This window comes from Hoplias malabaricus, chromosome 9 (assembly GCF_029633855.1).
Source record: "Hoplias malabaricus isolate fHopMal1 chromosome 9, fHopMal1.hap1, whole genome shotgun sequence".
Classification (NCBI taxonomy): Eukaryota; Metazoa; Chordata; class Actinopteri; order Characiformes; family Erythrinidae; genus Hoplias; species Hoplias malabaricus.
The window spans coordinates 25,872,406-25,889,309 of NC_089808.1; the positions used below are offsets into that span (position 1 = coordinate 25,872,406).

The 16,904-nt window shown below is 45.8% G+C and overlaps 2 protein-coding genes across 3 annotated transcripts; one reads left to right on the top strand and one right to left on the bottom strand.

Annotated features, from left to right (window-relative positions):
* Nucleotides 1–1,215: 1,215 nt before the first annotated feature.
* On the bottom strand, nt 1,216–2,698 carry gpr160 (G protein-coupled receptor 160). The gene has a single exon (XM_066681953.1). It carries the CDS (start codon nt 2,696–2,698, stop codon nt 1,823–1,825), a length of 876 nt encoding a protein of 291 aa, XP_066538050.1. The 3' UTR covers nt 1,216–1,822.
* Nucleotides 2,699–10,232: 7,534 nt separating this feature from the next.
* On the top strand, nt 10,233–16,475 carry nadkb (NAD kinase b). 2 transcript variants are annotated; one of them, XM_066681148.1, is made up of 12 exons: nt 10,233–10,356; nt 11,259–11,498; nt 12,060–12,143; nt 12,376–12,505; nt 12,704–12,812; nt 12,919–13,004; nt 13,150–13,252; nt 13,354–13,508; nt 14,299–14,398; nt 14,515–14,672; nt 15,079–15,161; nt 15,659–16,475. In XM_066681148.1, exons 2-12 carry the CDS (start codon nt 11,260–11,262, stop codon nt 15,816–15,818), a joined length of 1,407 nt encoding a protein of 468 aa, XP_066537245.1. In that variant the 5' UTR covers nt 10,233–10,356; nt 11,259; the 3' UTR covers nt 15,819–16,475. The 2 variants fall into 2 exon arrangements, with proteins under 2 accessions (XP_066537245.1, XP_066537246.1); XM_066681149.1 differs by lacking the exon at nt 10,233–10,356 and adding an exon at nt 10,441–10,648.
* The last annotated feature ends 429 nt before the right edge of the window (nt 16,476–16,904 follow it).

The following is a 16,904-nucleotide window of genomic DNA, read 5'->3' on the forward strand; positions in this document are numbered from 1 at the left end:
CTGCCCTCTTCTGTGCAAGCTTCCACCTTGTGCTCTACAGTTCTGTGAACTTTAATAAGGTCCTTCCAAGAGCTGCTGAGCAGGGAACCCTTTACAGAACCTTAGGCGGTTCACTGGAAAGCAGAATGTGTGGATTTTTCCCCACCTCATTCAAAAACTCACACTGTCACATCTTTTTGACCCTTTTTTGACTCCATAACAGTCTCGAATTTAAAATTTATTCATAAAGTGTTGAATCTGGCGCCGCCAGGGGGCACTGTTGTTTTCAACTGTTTCAGCGCTACCCCGTTTTTGTCAGCGCCGCCTCAAATCTGCCCCCTGTAGGCGAGACTCTGACTCCATTAGCTGCCGCAGTAAACGAGACGCAGTAACTCTGGCTGCTGATTGGCTAAATAAAAGTGATGACCAATGAGAAGCGCGCTCTGTTTCCGAGCCGAGGTGTATCCCCTCCCTCCGGCTGAGGGAGAGCAGCGTCTGTCTCAATGATTTTAACGTTCCTACCTCAGAAACACGCTGTCCTTCCATAGAGTAAAACGTATGTTTTTATCATTTCTTTACATTTATTTCGCCGTGTACAGTTTTGGAAACGTCAAGCAAATAATAACGTTAAACAGACACTGATTTAACACTAAACACTTTTCGGTCAGAGCATGCGCAGAGCTGCAAAGAAGCACATATTAACAAGGTAGCACAACTCGTCAGAACACCGGAACACCGGTCTCGGTCCAATACACAACACGGCTTTCCGAATACGGGACTATTTCAAAGTGTTATATTTAATCTGCAGCAAAATCAGTTAAATTAGGGCACCTTCAACAGCGTTCAACAGTGATCCCCCGCTCCTAACTGTGATTAGTGTTTAATTGGGGATTAATATTTACGCATGTGTCAGTATTTTGAGACTAATCTCTCTCCATAAAAGGAGTGTTGAGCTTTAGCATCGGGAGGTAGTTCTTTAAAACTTAACACTAAGATTTGAACATGGTTCTGTTGTGCTCTATTCATTACATTAACAGTGTTGTCCAGCAGGGGGCACTGGTGTGGAACAATGGAACTGGTTTCTGTGTAAATGCAAAAATAATTAATATAAAAAACAACAACAGACTTATTTGTGTAATTTACATTATTTATTTGATACACCTTTACCTGCTGCAGTTTAACCATACGTCTGTTTCTCTCTCTCTTTATGTTCTCTTTCACTCTCTGTTACCTCTCTCTCTCGCTCTCTCTTTATGTTCTCTTTCACTCTCTCTCTCTCTCTCTCTGTTCAGAAACAAGTCCAGGGTTCATTTGTTCTTATTCAAGCATGTTGCCTATATCTGGACACACTTTAGTAAAACACACACACACACACACACACACACACACACATACAGCCCATGTTAATTTCCGAATGGAAAATGAATGTTGGAGTTATAACAGTCCCTGGTCGTGTCCAGTTTCCACTACACAGAGCTGTGTCTACTCCCTCGTCGAGGGCTCTGTCCCACTCCCCACACCCCACTCCACTGGGTTTGTACTGCCCTGAGTTTCCAGAATTCAGGATCTCTCCATTTAGCTGGATTAATTAAACCTGAACTTTGTGTCCAACAGAAACGATCAGAGGGATTTTCCTACTGGACAGTCCCGGACCCCAAAGCTTTGAGGAATCCCTCAAGTCCTGTGTCCTCCTGTCCATTCCCATCCCCCTCTGTCTCCACTTGATGGCGTACGAGGAGGAGACTGTGATGGAGGTCAGTGTGGACACTCTTCTGTTTCTGGCATTTTAGAGCATTCCTATTGGTCAGGAAAAGAGTTTTCATGACAAACATCTCACAATCAGCTACAAAGCAGTGTCTCCTGCTGGACGTCCACCGCCCTGTCCCTTACCTCCTGTTCTCATGAGGAAGCTTGTCAGAACACAGAACCCTGTGTCCATTATTTTATGCCTGACCTCTCTGTCTCTCTCAGAGTACAGGAGACAGGAGCAGCTGCTGTGCCCCAGGGAGACATGGAAGCTGTGGAGGAGACACACCCAGGGGACGTTCAGGTCCAAGAATGGAGGAATCTCCGACTGGAAAACCAGCAGGAGAGCCAGGAAGGAGCTCCAGGTCCTGAGGAAGGAGAACGCAGATCGCAGGAGACTCTCTCTGCTCTCCAAGCTCATCCACGTCTCCCAGGGGACAGACAAGACAAGGACGGTGGCGCTCAAGGCCAACAGCAGGACGGCGGCCACTTGGCCAGACTGAGAACTACCTATCAGTTGGCACCTGGTCGGTACCGAGTCGTCTTTGGTTATTGGGCTGGAGTCTGGTCTTTGGAGGACATAGAAAGCCGAGAGGACCCAAAGGAGGAGGGTTCCGGAGCTGTAGAACAATTTCTGGGTCCAGGTGACCTCCCTTCTGGACACTGTCCAGTAACTGTCCAAGCCTATGAAGACGAAAGCGGGCCAGTGTAGAACTCCGTAGACCAGTCCAGCGATCTGGACCAGCAGACACACATGATATCTGGTGAAACGCAGCCCGAGGATATAGGTGTCCTCTAGGAAAAAGACCACAGTGACCACAGCGTCCAGAACAGCGTCCACGAAGGCCAAAGACAAGCAAACGAAGCCTGAGAATGTCCGCAACATGTGAGGCCATTGGATCAGAACCAGGGCCCAGTCCAGAGCTGACTTCAGCCACAGCAGCAGCAGCAGGGGGAGGACACACACCTCCATGAGACCAGGAGAACTTTGAAGAGCTGTGGAGAACTCTGAAGGGCTGTGAAGGTCTTTGGAGAACTGTGTGGAAGTGTAAAGCAGCAGTTGGACTCATGGCCACACCTCTCTGAATAGAGGTGAGACCTGTTTGGTGGAGCTGTGTGCACTGACACAGCCCCATTCCAGGTGAATTTGTTTGATTTTGAATATAGCTCCGGTCCTCAGGTCATATGGACAGGTGTGGGCAGGGTCAGTAGAGATTTAGTACCTGAGTGAAAGCCCTGGAGCTGGACACAGCTGGATTGGTCCATACCAGCTGCTGCTCTTCACAGTCTCAAACCTTCATCAGGGGAATCAAACCCACCTGGAACCCATCTCACACACACACACCGGCTGTAACATTAAAGACTCGTTCTTATTTCCAGAGTGGACAGTGGTCAGGACAGTGTTTCAAATGTGATCTGTACTTGTGCCTAAGCCCAGCCCCCTCCTGAAAGAATTGAACTGAGAAAAATGAGGAAACCCACTTGAACATGTAATAAACACCTGAGCAATTTCCACCTTCCCTGAGGCAGAGCAGCCCTCCCCCCTCCTCCTCCTCCAAGTCCCTTCCATCTGCACATGTCAGAACTGTAAACAGCTGCCACTCAGGTAACTGTGCTCCTCCAGATTCCCGCTGCTCACCGTTAGCCCGAGGTCCGTTCAGCTCTGGATTACTGAAAAACAGCTGGATGTTTGGCACAGTTCGTCACAAAATGTAGTTTATTTGAATAATTCTACCTTTTATTCACACTCTGCTTTCAATGCCGGCCAAAACCAGTCGACTTTTAGTGCAGCGATGTCCTTCGTCCTTTCAGAGTGCTGCCCCAGCCATACGTAATCAGAGACCTGAGGAGAGGACACATCTAGTCACTCTCACACACTCACCCAGTCACTCACACACATACCTGTGGACACACTCACCCAGTCACTCACACACATACCTGTGGACACTCTCACCCAGTCACTCACACACATACCTGTGGACACACTCACCCAGTCACTCACACACACACCTGTGGACACACTCACCCAGTCACTCACACACACACACACACCTGTGGACACACTCACCCAGTCAAACACACACACACACACACCTGTGGACACACTCACCCAGTCAAACACACACACACACACACCTGTGGACACACTCACATAGTCACACACACACACCTGTGGACACACTCACACAGTCACTCACACACACACACACCTGTGGACACACTCATCCAGTCACTCACATACATACACCTGTGGACACACTCACCCAGTCACTCTCTCACACACACCTGTAGACACACTCACTATCACACACTCATTATTGCGGTGGTGAGTGACTGCAGGGACAATGCCGAGTGTAATCTCAGGTTCTGAAGGGGCTCTGTTAGAACATGATTGTAGTTCTCTGTGTTTTTTGAAAATGTGCGGGAACCTGTTTCTCTGGAAAAACTCCAATAACAACTGTTGAGTTCTGAGAAAAGAGTTGTTCGACTCGTTCCTCTGAAATAAAAGGCTGAACACACACTGCCCAACAAACACGGTTTACGTTGTGACAACGTATTTTTTTGGTGCCCACGACGTTGTCTTTTTGGTTGTCACTACGTTGTCACAACGTTGAAATTAAATTCCTCAGAAGGTTGTGACTCCTCCTTCTGAGGAGTTACATTTCAACGTTGTCACAATGTAATCGTGTTTGCTGTACAACAGGTGTAAAGTATAAAGAAATAAGAGACATTGGATTTGAAGGAACAAGCTTGGTTTTATTAATCTCACAACCTTAGCAAATGCAATAAATAAATAAAATAAAAATTGTATAATTCTAAGATAAACCCTGCCAAAACTATCAACAATCCTTTAATTCCACTATGAAGAGGAGACTGCAAATTATTAGTGACTGTGTGTTTAATTTAGACTAGTAAAACATAAATGCAAAATATTATATATATATATATATATATATATATATATATATATATATATATATATATATATATATATATATATTTACTGTAGGTTTAGTCCACATCTGAACACACAAATTATTTCTGAATTTACAGCCAATAAAATTCTGATTTTTTTTGGCTGCACCACTGTAAATTGTAATTTGCTGGATTTTCTAATTCCAAACTGGTGGATAAAAAAAACTTTAAAGTTAACACTGATATCCACAAATGGATTTAAAAAATTAACAAAACAGATGCCTAGCTATTCCTGAATTTACCACCAATTCCATGCTTTAGAGTGGTCCATCCATCCATCCATTATCCACCGCTTATCCGGGTCCGGGTCGCGGGGGAAGCAGTCGGAGCAAAGAACCCCAGACCTCCCTCTCCCCAGCCACCGACGCCAGCTCCTCCGGGGGTATACCGAGGCGTTCCCAGGCCAGTCGAGACATATAGTCTCTCCAGCGTGTTCTTGGTCTGCCCCGGGGCCTCCTCCCCGTTGGACATGCCCGGAACACCTCTCCAGGAAGGCGTCCAGGAGGCATCCGAACCAGATGCCCGAACCATCTCAACTGGCTCCTCTCGACGTGGAGGAGCAGCGGCTCCACTCCGAGTCTCTCCCGGATGTCCGAGCTCCTAACCCTGTCTCTAAGGGAGAGTCCAGACATCCTGCGGAGAAAACTCATTTCAGCCGCTTGTACCCGCGATCTCGTTCTTTCGGTCACTACCCAAAGCTCGTGACCATAGGTGAGGGTTGGGACATAGATTGACCGGTAAATCGAGAGCTTTGCTTTTCTGCTCAGCTCTTTCTTCACCACAACGGACCGGTACAGAGCCCGCATTACTGCTGACGCTGCACCGATCCGCCTGTCAATCTCACGCTCCATCTTTCCCTCACTCGTGAACAAGACCCCGAGGTATTTAAACTCCTCCACTTGAGGCAGGATCTCACTTCCAACCTGGAGAGAGCACTCCACCCTTTTCCGACTGAGTACCATGGACTCGGACTTGGAGGTACTGATCCTCATCCCTACCGCTTCACACTCGGCTGCAAACTGGTCCAGCAAGAGCTGGAGGTCCCGGCTCGATGAAGCCAACAAGACCACATCATCTGCAAAAAGCAGACATGGGATCCTGAGACCACCAAACCGGACACCCTCCGCCACTTGGCTACGCCGAGAAATTCTGTCCATAAAAATTGTGAACAGAACCGGTGACAACGGGCAGCCCTGACGGAGTCCAACTCCGACTGGAAACCAGTCGGACTTACTGCCAGCCATACGAACCAGACTCCTGCTCTGTTTGTACAGGGACTGGATAGCTCGTAACAAAGAGCCCAGTACCCCATACTCCCTGAGCACCCCCCACAGAATACCCAGAGGGACACGGTCGAATGCCTTCTCCAGATCCACAAAACACATGTAGACTGGTTGAGCAAACTCCCATGCACCCTCCAGGATCCTAGCGAGGGTAAAGAGTTGGTCCTGTGTTCCACGACCGGGGCGGAATCCGCATTGTTCCTCCTGGATCCGAGGTTCAACTATCGGTCGGACTCTCTTCTCCAGTACCCCCGCATAGACCTTACCGGGGAGGCTGAGGAGTGTGATCCCCCTATAGTTGGAACACACCCTCCGATCCCCCTTTTTAAAAAGGGGAACCACCACCCCAGTCTGCCAGTCCAGAGGCACTGCCCCCGATGTCCACGCGATGTTGCAAAGACGTGTCAACCAGGACAGCCCCACAACATCCAGAGCCTTGAGGAACCCGGGGTGAACCTCATCCACCCCCGGGGCCCTACCGCCAAGGAGTTTCCCTACCACCTTGGCCACTTCAGCCCCAGTGATAGACGAGCCCCCCCCGGGGTCCCCAAGCTCTGCTTCCTCTGCGGAAGACGTGCCGGTGGGATTGAGAAGATCCTCGAAGTATTCCTTCCACCGTCTGGTGACGTCCCCAGTCGAGGTCAACAGTTCCCCACCCCCACCATATACAGTGTTGGTGGAAAACTGCTTTCCCCTCCTGAGTCGCCTGACGGTTTGCCAGAAACTTCTTGGAGCCGACCGAAAGTCGTTTTCCATGTTCTCACCGAACTCCTCCCACACCCGAGTTTTTGCCTCAGCGACTGCCGAGGCTGCGAGCCGCTTGGCTCCTCGGTATCTGTCGGCTGCCTCCGGAGTCCCCTGAGCCAACCAGGCTCGATAGGACTCTTTCTTCAGCTTGACAGCCCCCCTCACCCGGGGTGTCCACCACCGAGTGCGGGGATTGCCACCCCGACAGGCACCGACAACCTTGCAGCCACAGCTCCGTTCAGCCGCCTCAACAATGGAGGTCCGGAACATGGCCCACTCGGACTCAATGTTACCAGCCTCCCCCGGGATGCAGTCGAAGCTCTGCCGGATGTGGGAGTTGAAGATCTTTCTGACAGGTTCCTCTGCCAAACGTTCCCAGCAAACCCTCAACACACGTTTGGGCCTGCCAGGTCTGTCCGGCATCCTCCCCCGCCATCTGATCCAACACACCACAAGGTAGTGATCAGTTGACAGCTCAGCGCCTCTCTTCACCCGAGTATCCAGAACATATGGCCGCAGGTCAGATGATACGACTATAAAATCGATCATCGAAATGCGGCCTAGGGTGTCCTGATGCCAGGTGTACTTGTGGACACCCTTATGTTCGAACATGGTGTTCGTAATGGACAAACTGTGACGAGCACAGAAATCCAATAACTGAACACCACTCGGGTTCAGATCAGCGGGGCCGTTCCTCCCAATCACGCCCCTCCAGGTCTCACTGTCATTACCCACGTGAGCATTGAAGTCCCCCAGCAGAACAATGGAGTCCCCAGAATGAGTGTTCTCCAGCACTCCCTCTAGGGTCCCCAAGAAGGCATGGTACTCTGAACTGCTGTTCGGTGCATAAGCACAAACAACAGTCAGAGCCCTTTCCCCAACCCGAAGGCGCAGGGAAATTACCCTCTCGTCCACTGGGGTAAACCCCAACGTACAGGCGCTAAGCCGGGGGGCTATGAGTAAGCCCACACCTGCCTTACGCCTCTCACCCTGGGCAACTCCAGAGTGAAAGAGCATCCAGCCCCTCTCGAGGAGATTGGTTCCAGAGCCCATACTGTGTGTCGAGGTGAGCCCAACTATATCTAGTCGGTACCTCTCAACCTCGCGCACCAGCTCAGGCTCTTTTCCCACCAGAGAGGTTACGTTCCATGTTCCAAAAGCCAGTTTCAGTAACCGAGGATCGGAACGCCAGGGCCCCCGACCCCGACCACCACCCGATCCACAATGCACCAGACCCGGATTACTACCTCTCCCACAGGTGGTGGGCCCATGGGAGAGTGGACCCATGTATCCCCTTCGGGCTAAGCCCGGCCGGACTCCATAGGTGAAAGTCCGGCCACCAGGCGCTCGCCAAGGAGCCCCTCCCCCAGGCCTGGCTCCAGGGTGAGGCCCCGGTAACCCTGCTCCGGGCAAGGGAGGCTGTGTCCTCGTTGTCTTTTTCATCTGTGTCTTTATGGATCACTCTTTGTCTGGCCCATCACCTAGGACCAATTTGCCTTGGGAGACCCTACCAGGGGCTATTGCCCCCGACAACATAGCTCCTAGGCTCACGCAGGCACGCAAACCCCTCCACCACGTTAAGGTGGTGATCCAAGGAGGAGCTTTAGAGCTTTAGAGTGGTGCAAGCAACAAAAGCAGACAATCAAGTTTTTTTAAAATGCTGAATTTAAGCCAGGTTCCAAATTTTTGAAGCTATCAACCCAGCAAAATGCAAGGTTCTCTAAAATAGAGACTGAATTCTTGAGGGAATTCACAGTCACAAATCTGAGTAAAATGGCCAAAACCTTAACAGGAACACTTTCAAACAGGTGACATACCATCTAGGGCTTGAAGAGTTTGCTCTATTAGGGATTGAATTCTGTTGGTGCATCTGTTTCATAGTCCATCAAAAATGCTTTGCCTCAAATTTTTTGTTTTAGTCCATCTGGTTATTTCAATATCAGTGCATACAACAGTCCAATAAGCATAATGAAGAATGTGGTGAAATAACAAAAACATTCCATCACCACTGCTCCCTCAATGACAATGGCACAAGTGTCTGTGGTGTTTCTTGAGCAAGGTTGTCATACTTCAACATTTGTTTTATTCTCCACTTCCTAAGTCTTAAGGATGGGTATCCTAAATAAAAACAAAAATATATGCAAAATTATGGTGCCCTTGCATGCTCACTCAATATTAATTACACTCTTTCTGAAACCTTTTACAATAAAAATAAATATATTTTCAAGCAACAAAATGTTCTGGCTCATTTATATTTGATTTTGATATCAAATGTACTTACTTCTTTTAAAAATCAGAGACAACCTTTTATTATTATTAATTTGGAAAACTTCCTGCGCTGTGCAATAATCATGCTGTAATCAGCATCTTGATATGCCACACCTGTGAGGTGGAGAGATTATCTCAGCAAAGGAGAAGTGCTCACTAACACAGGTTTAGACACATTTGTGAACAATATTTGAGAGAAAAAGGCCTGTGGTGTACATAAAATGTCTTAGATCTTTGAGGTCAGCTCATGAAAAATGAGAGCAAAAACAAAAGTGTTGCTTTTATATTTTTGTCCAGTATATCTAAAAAGAACTATCAAATATGTCTGAAACCTCACCAGGCAGGTCTTTAATACTGGTTCACACTCCCTGTGGCAGTCCCTCTAGAGATATAGTCCTTCTGTGTTTGTTGTTTACAAAATGGAAGAGAATCACATATAAAGTGCATAACTACAGAATAAGAGTACAACTCAGTTTACTCTAAACCCGGGATGTTTCATCAGATCCTGAAGAGCCTGTGTCCAGCATTGTTGGATAATTTCCCTACTTAAGAAGACCCACTTAAACCCAGCAATTAATAGAGTAGAACATGAAAATCATCAAACTGTGCTGGACACCAGCCCTCTAGGACAAGAAATAAATGTCCCTGTTATAGATTATATATGATAAATACATTTACAATCTTAATGTAACCTTTTTATAGTCATGTATTGATTTTCTATATAATTTAATGCAAAATATGCTTTATTAACCGTTTTGCTCATAAAGATATTCCAGGTCCAAATATACTAAATTATATCTACCCATAATCAGCTGGTCAGCAAGTTGTAAATTTCAAGGAGAGTTCTCATCTTGTCTCTGATCTTTACACGGTACATTTTGATTAGTGTGGCTGTATGTGTACGTTATTTAATAATAACCTTGTGACAACGTTGTTCAGACAACGTAATCAGTTCCACCTTTTGACAACGTTGTGTGTTTGCTGGGTGGCCGCTGTGCTGGTGTCCTGCTCACAGCTCGGCGGGGGCCGGGCCATGGGGAATGTGTCAGTCTGGACTCCAGCAGCTGTATTATTTATTTATTTATTTATTTATTTATTTATTTATTTATTTATTTATTTTATTTTTTTTTTTTTTACAAGGGCATTGCTCATTTTGCGGTTATCAACAGCGCTATTTTTTCACCCGTTTACCAGCAGGTTTCTGTGCCTCCCTGTACTTAGTTTGAGCTATGAGCCAATCAGATCACATGACATGGATAGGTTTAGCCAATCACAGGCGGAGCAGGGCGGGACAATAATCCTGCGCAGTTTGAGCAGTTTTCCTGCTAACGGCTAACCAGCGCCTCTTTAATAACAGGTTTGTGACGTAGTTTGTGTGTTTGATTTTATTCTTCCTATTTCAGTGATTTTTATCATCCCATAGAAGCAGTGTCTGTGTTTTCAAAGTGTTTTAAAGTGAATACGACTCTGTTTAATCACGTAGCTTAGCATAGCTTAACTCTATTAAAATTAACAGGAAAGTTAGCATTAGCTTTCTTTACATTAATTTTTTAATTCTTTTCTTAACTGCGCAGTTGACACGTATTCTAACTCCTTCTATTTTATTAAATTCTCTGGTGTTCATCACATTAAACAGAAGTAGGTAAGAGGTAAGTATGTAAAGGACACTGTTAGATTTGTATGTTATATATAATTATTAATGTAATTGTTGTTTTATTAAAGTTGATGACTCTAATGTTGATGATTCCAGTGAAATATAAAACTGTGCCTCAGCTCACTAGGCAGTGTTTAAGAGACAGACATCTAATAATACTTCATTTTCAATCTTAGAATCAAGCTATCCTAATTCTCCTGAAGCTTTTTCAAGGAATAAAATCACGAAGAACAGACTCTAAAGTTGTCTCTGAACATTTCGACTGTACTCTGTAAATATAAACACAGTTAGAGTCTGACGCCTGCAGCTCGCTCCAGAAAAGTTGAGACGGAGGTGAATACACCTCCTCAGTGGTATATTCACACATACACAGGTTACCCGTGCCATGGATGATGCCTTTCATCTATGTGACAGAGAAATCGAAGTGCCTTGTTTCTGAAAATAAGCTGAATCATCTGAGAATCTGCTGAGCTGAGAGGATGGAGGGAGGGGAGTATAGAGAAATGAAAGGAGTGGATAAACAGTGTTCTGCAGGGTGGTTGTGGATTTAGATTTAAATATTTAATGTTTTTAATCTATCTTGATGTTGTTCTCTCTGTTTTCAGGATGGAGGCAGTGGAGGAGAGTGGGATGGAGGAGACTGAAAGAAGCTGCAGTAGTTCTCTCCGTCCGCGGAGACATGGGAGATCTCCAAGACGAAGGAGAGATGCCAGGAAAACTCACAGGAAGCAAAATGGACAGGAACGAGCTGGGAATGAGCCACAAGCCGATCATGAGGTTTCAGAGATGAGCGCAAGCCTCGAGGAGACGAGTGAGATCTCGACTAAACGACTGGATCGATGCAGGTGGAGCAGACCAGGACTAACCCTCTCTTGAATTCATCAGAATGTTACATAAAAACATCAACCAGAACCTTTCTTTTAGATATTAGGAAATTATTTTGTGGGAGTTTCAGATTTTCCTCTATTCTCTTTGATTCACTAATATTGATGTGACTCTGAATATAATTTAAATTCAGTTATATAAGGAACTTATCAAATAGGATCATTTTTAATCTGAATTTGGTTAAACAGGGCTCATTTTGCCAGTTAAACAGCACTAACTCTAAACCAACTTAAACATGACTAAGTCTGTGACTAACATGACTAACTCTAATCTGAATCCAGTTAAATAGGACTAGCTCTGACCTTAACCCAGTTAAACAAGTGTGCTCAGACTATTTTTGTTTTGATTTCTTTATTTTGGTGTGATTCTGAATTATTGAATTATTTTTTTATTGATGGATTTCATTTCAGATCTAAGAAGTGAGACATTTCTTGCAGTCATAAACCCTGGGTGTGAAAGAACATGTTCTGCTATCAATCATCAAACATCTGATCAGTGATTAATATGTTTTCTTATTTTAGACGAGCTCATTTCCTCCATGGACCATATCCCACCACACACTTCGGACCCAAAGCCTGCATCCTCCCCAACCCCACCTCCATCATGTGAGTATCCAGTTAAAGTGGCTGTGTTGGACTTTAAAGAAAGATTACGTAAAGTATACGTTACGTATATTTTTGGGGTCATGACATCATCAGCGAGTTTGAATTTGAAATTACAGTTAAACATTGTACTCCTGATATAGAGAGAGTGAAAGAGCCACCATGTCCACTGTGAGAGAGAGAGAGAAGTTGCAGCGGTGGAGTGAGTGTGTGTTGTGTTGTTTTCTAACTCCAGGCACATCCAGGACCCTGCGAGCCAGCGGCTGACGTGGAGCAAGCCTCCTTTAAACGTCCTGGTGATCCGAAAGGTCAGAGACGAGGGTCTGCTGGAGCCCTTTAAAGAGCTGTGCAGGTTCCTGGTGGAGGTATGAGGCTCAGAGCTCACCGTGAGAACAGAACCAGGGACAGGTTTATTACACAACACCACACTGCACAACACCAGACATACATTCATGCACAAGGGTGTGCAAAGCTTATCCAGGTCAGGTTCGCATTGTTAATTTAATTCTGATGATTATTATGGTTGCTGAATGATTGTGTGTGTGTATGTGTGCGTGATGCAGGAGAAGCGATTGATGGTGTTTGTGGAGAAGAAGGTGGTGGAGGATGGTGCTCTGATGGCAGATGAGACATTTTCCAGCGTCAGGAAACAGCTGTGTACTTTCAGAGAAGGTGTTCATCAATTTCATTGACCTATGTAGAGAGATCTTTAGATACTGAGAGTTACAGGTAGCCTGACCGTGTGTGTGTGTGTGTGTGTGTGTGTGTGTGCGCGCAGGGTTTGATGATATCTCGGACTGTATTGATCTGATCATCTGTTTGGGTGGAGACGGGACTCTGCTCTATGCTTCCTCTCTTTTCCAGGTGAGTGGTGGTCTCTGAGCTTATGCTGGAAGCTCAGGTTTAAATGAGCCTCAGTCCAGTGGCTGCTGTTATTTTCAGCCTAGAGACACTTTATTCATAAATTAAATTTGCAAACAGTGTTTGAGAAATTTGTGTGTCCCCTCAGGGCAGTGTTCCCCCAGTTATGGCGTTCCATCTGGGTTCCCTTGGGTTCCTCACGCCTTTTAAATTCGAGTCGTACAGAACGGAGGTGGACAAAGTGTTCGAGGGTAAATCATCTACTGTCCATCACTCCCCATCAGCTTCAGACACTCGTGACCACACTGCGCTTCATTCTCAATACCTGTTTGTGTGTGTGTGTGTTTCCTAGGGAATGCAGCCATTGTCCTGCGCAGCCGTTTGAAAGTGAAGGTGGTGAAGGGTTTGTTCCCGAGAAAAGAACCAAACTCTAAACCTGAAGAAAACGGAACCAGACCTCAGAACCACACACACACAGAGACTGGGAAAATAACACTGCAGCTCCAGGTAACACACACACACACAGACAGACCAGGAAAATAACACTGCAGCTCCAGGTAACACACACACACACACACACACACACACACACACACACACACAGACCTGGAAAATACCTGGAGCTGCAGTGTTAACACACACACACACACACACACACATACACACACAGACTTGGAAAATACCTGGAGCTGCAGTGTTAACACACACACACACACACACAGACCAGGGAAAATAATAATGCAGCTTTTGGTAACACATACACACACACACACACACACACACAAACTTGGAAAATACCTGGAGCTGCAGTGTTAACACACACACACACACACACACACACACACACAGACCATGGAAAATAATAATGCAGCTCTTGGTAACACACACACACACACACACACACACACACACACACACAAAAGCACACAGACCTGGAAAATACCTGGAGCTGCAGTGTTAACACACACACACATAACAGCAGAGAATAAACGTTGTGAACTAAAGACGGGCGATTTGACCCAAAATTTTAGCACAATACATTTTTCTAAATTTCAAATTTTTATATAAATTTTTGTAACTGTTAAAGTTTTTAAAGGACATCCCCAAAAGATATTACTGTAGAATATTTATATGATCAGAAAATAATTGGCAAATACACACACATACAATACACAAATACAATATATAAATACACTTAACATTTATCAGTAGTACTCAGGGTTAGGGTAGGTTCAGAAATATAAACCCTGAAACCCAAGAGACAAGTGTGTGTGTGTGTGTGTGTGTGTGTTTGCAGGTACTGAATGAGGTGGTGGTGGACAGAGGTCCCTCCTCTTACCTGTCAAACGTTGACCTTTACCTGGACAGCCGTCTCATCACATCTGTGCAGGGAGACGGTGAGTGTCCTGAAGTGTGTGGACACAGCTGTGTTTAGGAATGAATCCTTAACAAACCAAAAAGAGCATCTTAACACATCTGTGTATGTGTGTGTGTGTGTGCGCGCGCTCTGTAGGTGTGATCGTATCGACCCCTACAGGAAGCACTGCATATGCTGCAGCAGCCGGAGCATCCATGATCCACCCCAACGTCCCGGCTATTATGGTGACCCCCATCTGCCCCCACTCTCTCTCCTTTAGACCAATCGTGGTGCCGGCTGGGGTCGAGCTAATGGTGAGAGTTGAGTCCCTGCAGTTTACCTGGGTGGGGGTGGGGGGTTGGGGGGTTCGTTGTTTGTAAGTGTCCAGTGATCATCCATGCGTTGATTTTACATTCGACATTCAACAGCGGAGAAAAGCTTAGTGGGTAACACCACCTCCCCTCCTCACAACAGACAGGGCTCTAATCCCAGCTCAGGCAGGAACCCCAACCTGCACTAATAAGAGTCCCCTTTAAAGCAAAACCCATTAGTCCCATCCCATAGTGCAGTTCATGCAGTGCTGAGCCTGGAGTAACATCGACAGAGGCTCTAATCTCCCTGTTACAGCTCAGTGGAGCATCACAGTGAATATAAAGCTGTAGTTTTAATGAGAAAATACAACCTACTGTTCTTGTAATGCATTGTTTGGGTCGTGTCCAGATCGCTCTGTCTCCTGACGCCCGCAACACAGCCTGGGTTTCCTTCGATGGACGCAAGAGACAGGAGATACAGCACGGAGACAGGTGAGACCTGGAGGAGCACAGCATCACCACAGTGACACACATCTTCTGAACAGGTCGAGGGTGGTAAAGAAGTAGGAAAGGTTCTGTGGGAATTTTTGATTGAAAGATGTGACATTAAGGCTTTAAGTTACTGACATTAACATTTAAAGCCTCTGATGAAAGGAGGGTGGATGTGGAGGGGAGACACAGAAGTGGAAGGTTTTATCTGAGAGAGTGAAAGTGTGCCTCTCTTTGCCCGCAGCTGGGTTTAAGGTGGAGGCGCGAGCGCAGAGAGAAAGGCCTTTGTGAGATGTTTAAACACATGGGGATTGGATGAGTAAACACAACCAGTTACTGCTCAGAGTCAGAGATGTTAGAGTTCAGAAAACACTTCATTGACACGGTTCTCTGTTCTCTCCGACTCAGATGTGGGACTGTGTAACTGGACAAAACAATGTATCCTATATATTTAATGTCTCTTGCTCTGTGTGTTTGTGTCTTTTTCTCTCTCTGCTCAGTATTAAGATTACAACGTCCTGTTTCCCCGTGCCGTCTCTGTGTTGTCATGATCTTGTGTATGACTGGTTTGAGAGTCTCGCTCAGTGTCTGCACTGGAACATCCGCAAAAAACAAACTCGTCTCAACGATGTCTCTGACTCATCTGACAATGAGAACTGAGCGAGAACGAATCTGAACCAGGACCAAGCACAGTACCACTGACAACAGGCTTCACTGTCCTCGCCCCACGTCCAGCCCTGACTTTAAAGTTGCACTTCATCCTTTTACCTTGAATAATTAGTATTAATGAAAGGCATTTCAGTAATAATGATAAAAATCATGAAGTTCATGATTTAGGAGAGACAGAGCAGTTCGTTGAAGACACGTGCCATCAGGAGGACAGAGAGAGGGACCACAGGGTCAGATTGAGGACATCAGGGTCACAATGAGCCCGAATCTGTTGGGGACGGACTTCATCTGAGGGACGACGCTGTTTGGGATCCACACAGAGCAGAGGGACAGCGCCCCCTGGTGGAAAAACACTCCAGTACCACCCATGCTTTCCCAGGAAGAGTCCTGACCCAGACACATGAAGCGTGTTTTATTTTTCTGGAAGTTTTAAATTCAAAATGAATCTGAATGAAACAGAAGGCTGTAAATGTTGTTAAAGCATAAACTGAGAACGGCGTTCCTCAGTTCCCAGTCATACAGTATTTTATTCTGTGACACTCTACTTACAGTTATTATTACTGATTATTTATTTATGGATCCCAAAGTCTAAACCCTGTTTACTGTTTATTTTGAGATGAATAAACACATTCCATCTTTCTCGTCGTTCCTTATTCCCACTCTAAATGATGTATGGGATCAGGGGGACATGAGATGCATAGATACATTTGTTTTTTTTTGGCATATAAATTATTTTTCAAAAAATACTCAGACTTGACTTTGGCCATCGTACTATCCCATACCTGTCTTTATTGTGGCAAAATTCCACTGTTCAAAACCCATATATATTTTGAGTGGAATATATTGGGAGGAGGATAGTCAGATCTCAGCTTTGGAGTGAGATATCTTGGAAGTAAGAAAAGCTCAGTTTATGTCTGAGTCTCCTCTACTCAGGGCATGAGTTTCGAGTCAAACATTTCACCCAAAAATTCTCCATTTGTGTTTATTTCTTTTTGAGCAAAAATTTCAACTGTCTCCAATCTTCTCCAAACTCATATCCTGAGCAGAGAAGAGTCAGACCGACACAGAACTGGTCTT

Excerpts from the sequence above, each read along its gene's own strand:
- gpr160 (XM_066681953.1), bottom strand. The coding sequence starts at position 2,698 with ATGGAGGTGTGTGTCCTCCCCCTGCTGCTGCTGCTGTGGCTGAAGTCA.
- nadkb (XM_066681148.1), top strand. The coding sequence starts at position 11,260 with ATGGAGGCAGTGGAGGAGAGTGGGATGGAGGAGACTGAAAGAAGCTGC. Across the intron at positions 12,813-12,918 it reads GCTGTGTACTTTCAGAGAAG|GGTTTGATGATATCTCGGAC; the intron begins GTGTTCATCAAT and ends GTGTGCGCGCAG. Across the intron at positions 13,509-14,298 it reads AAATAACACTGCAGCTCCAG|GTACTGAATGAGGTGGTGGT; the intron begins GTAACACACACA and ends GTGTGTTTGCAG.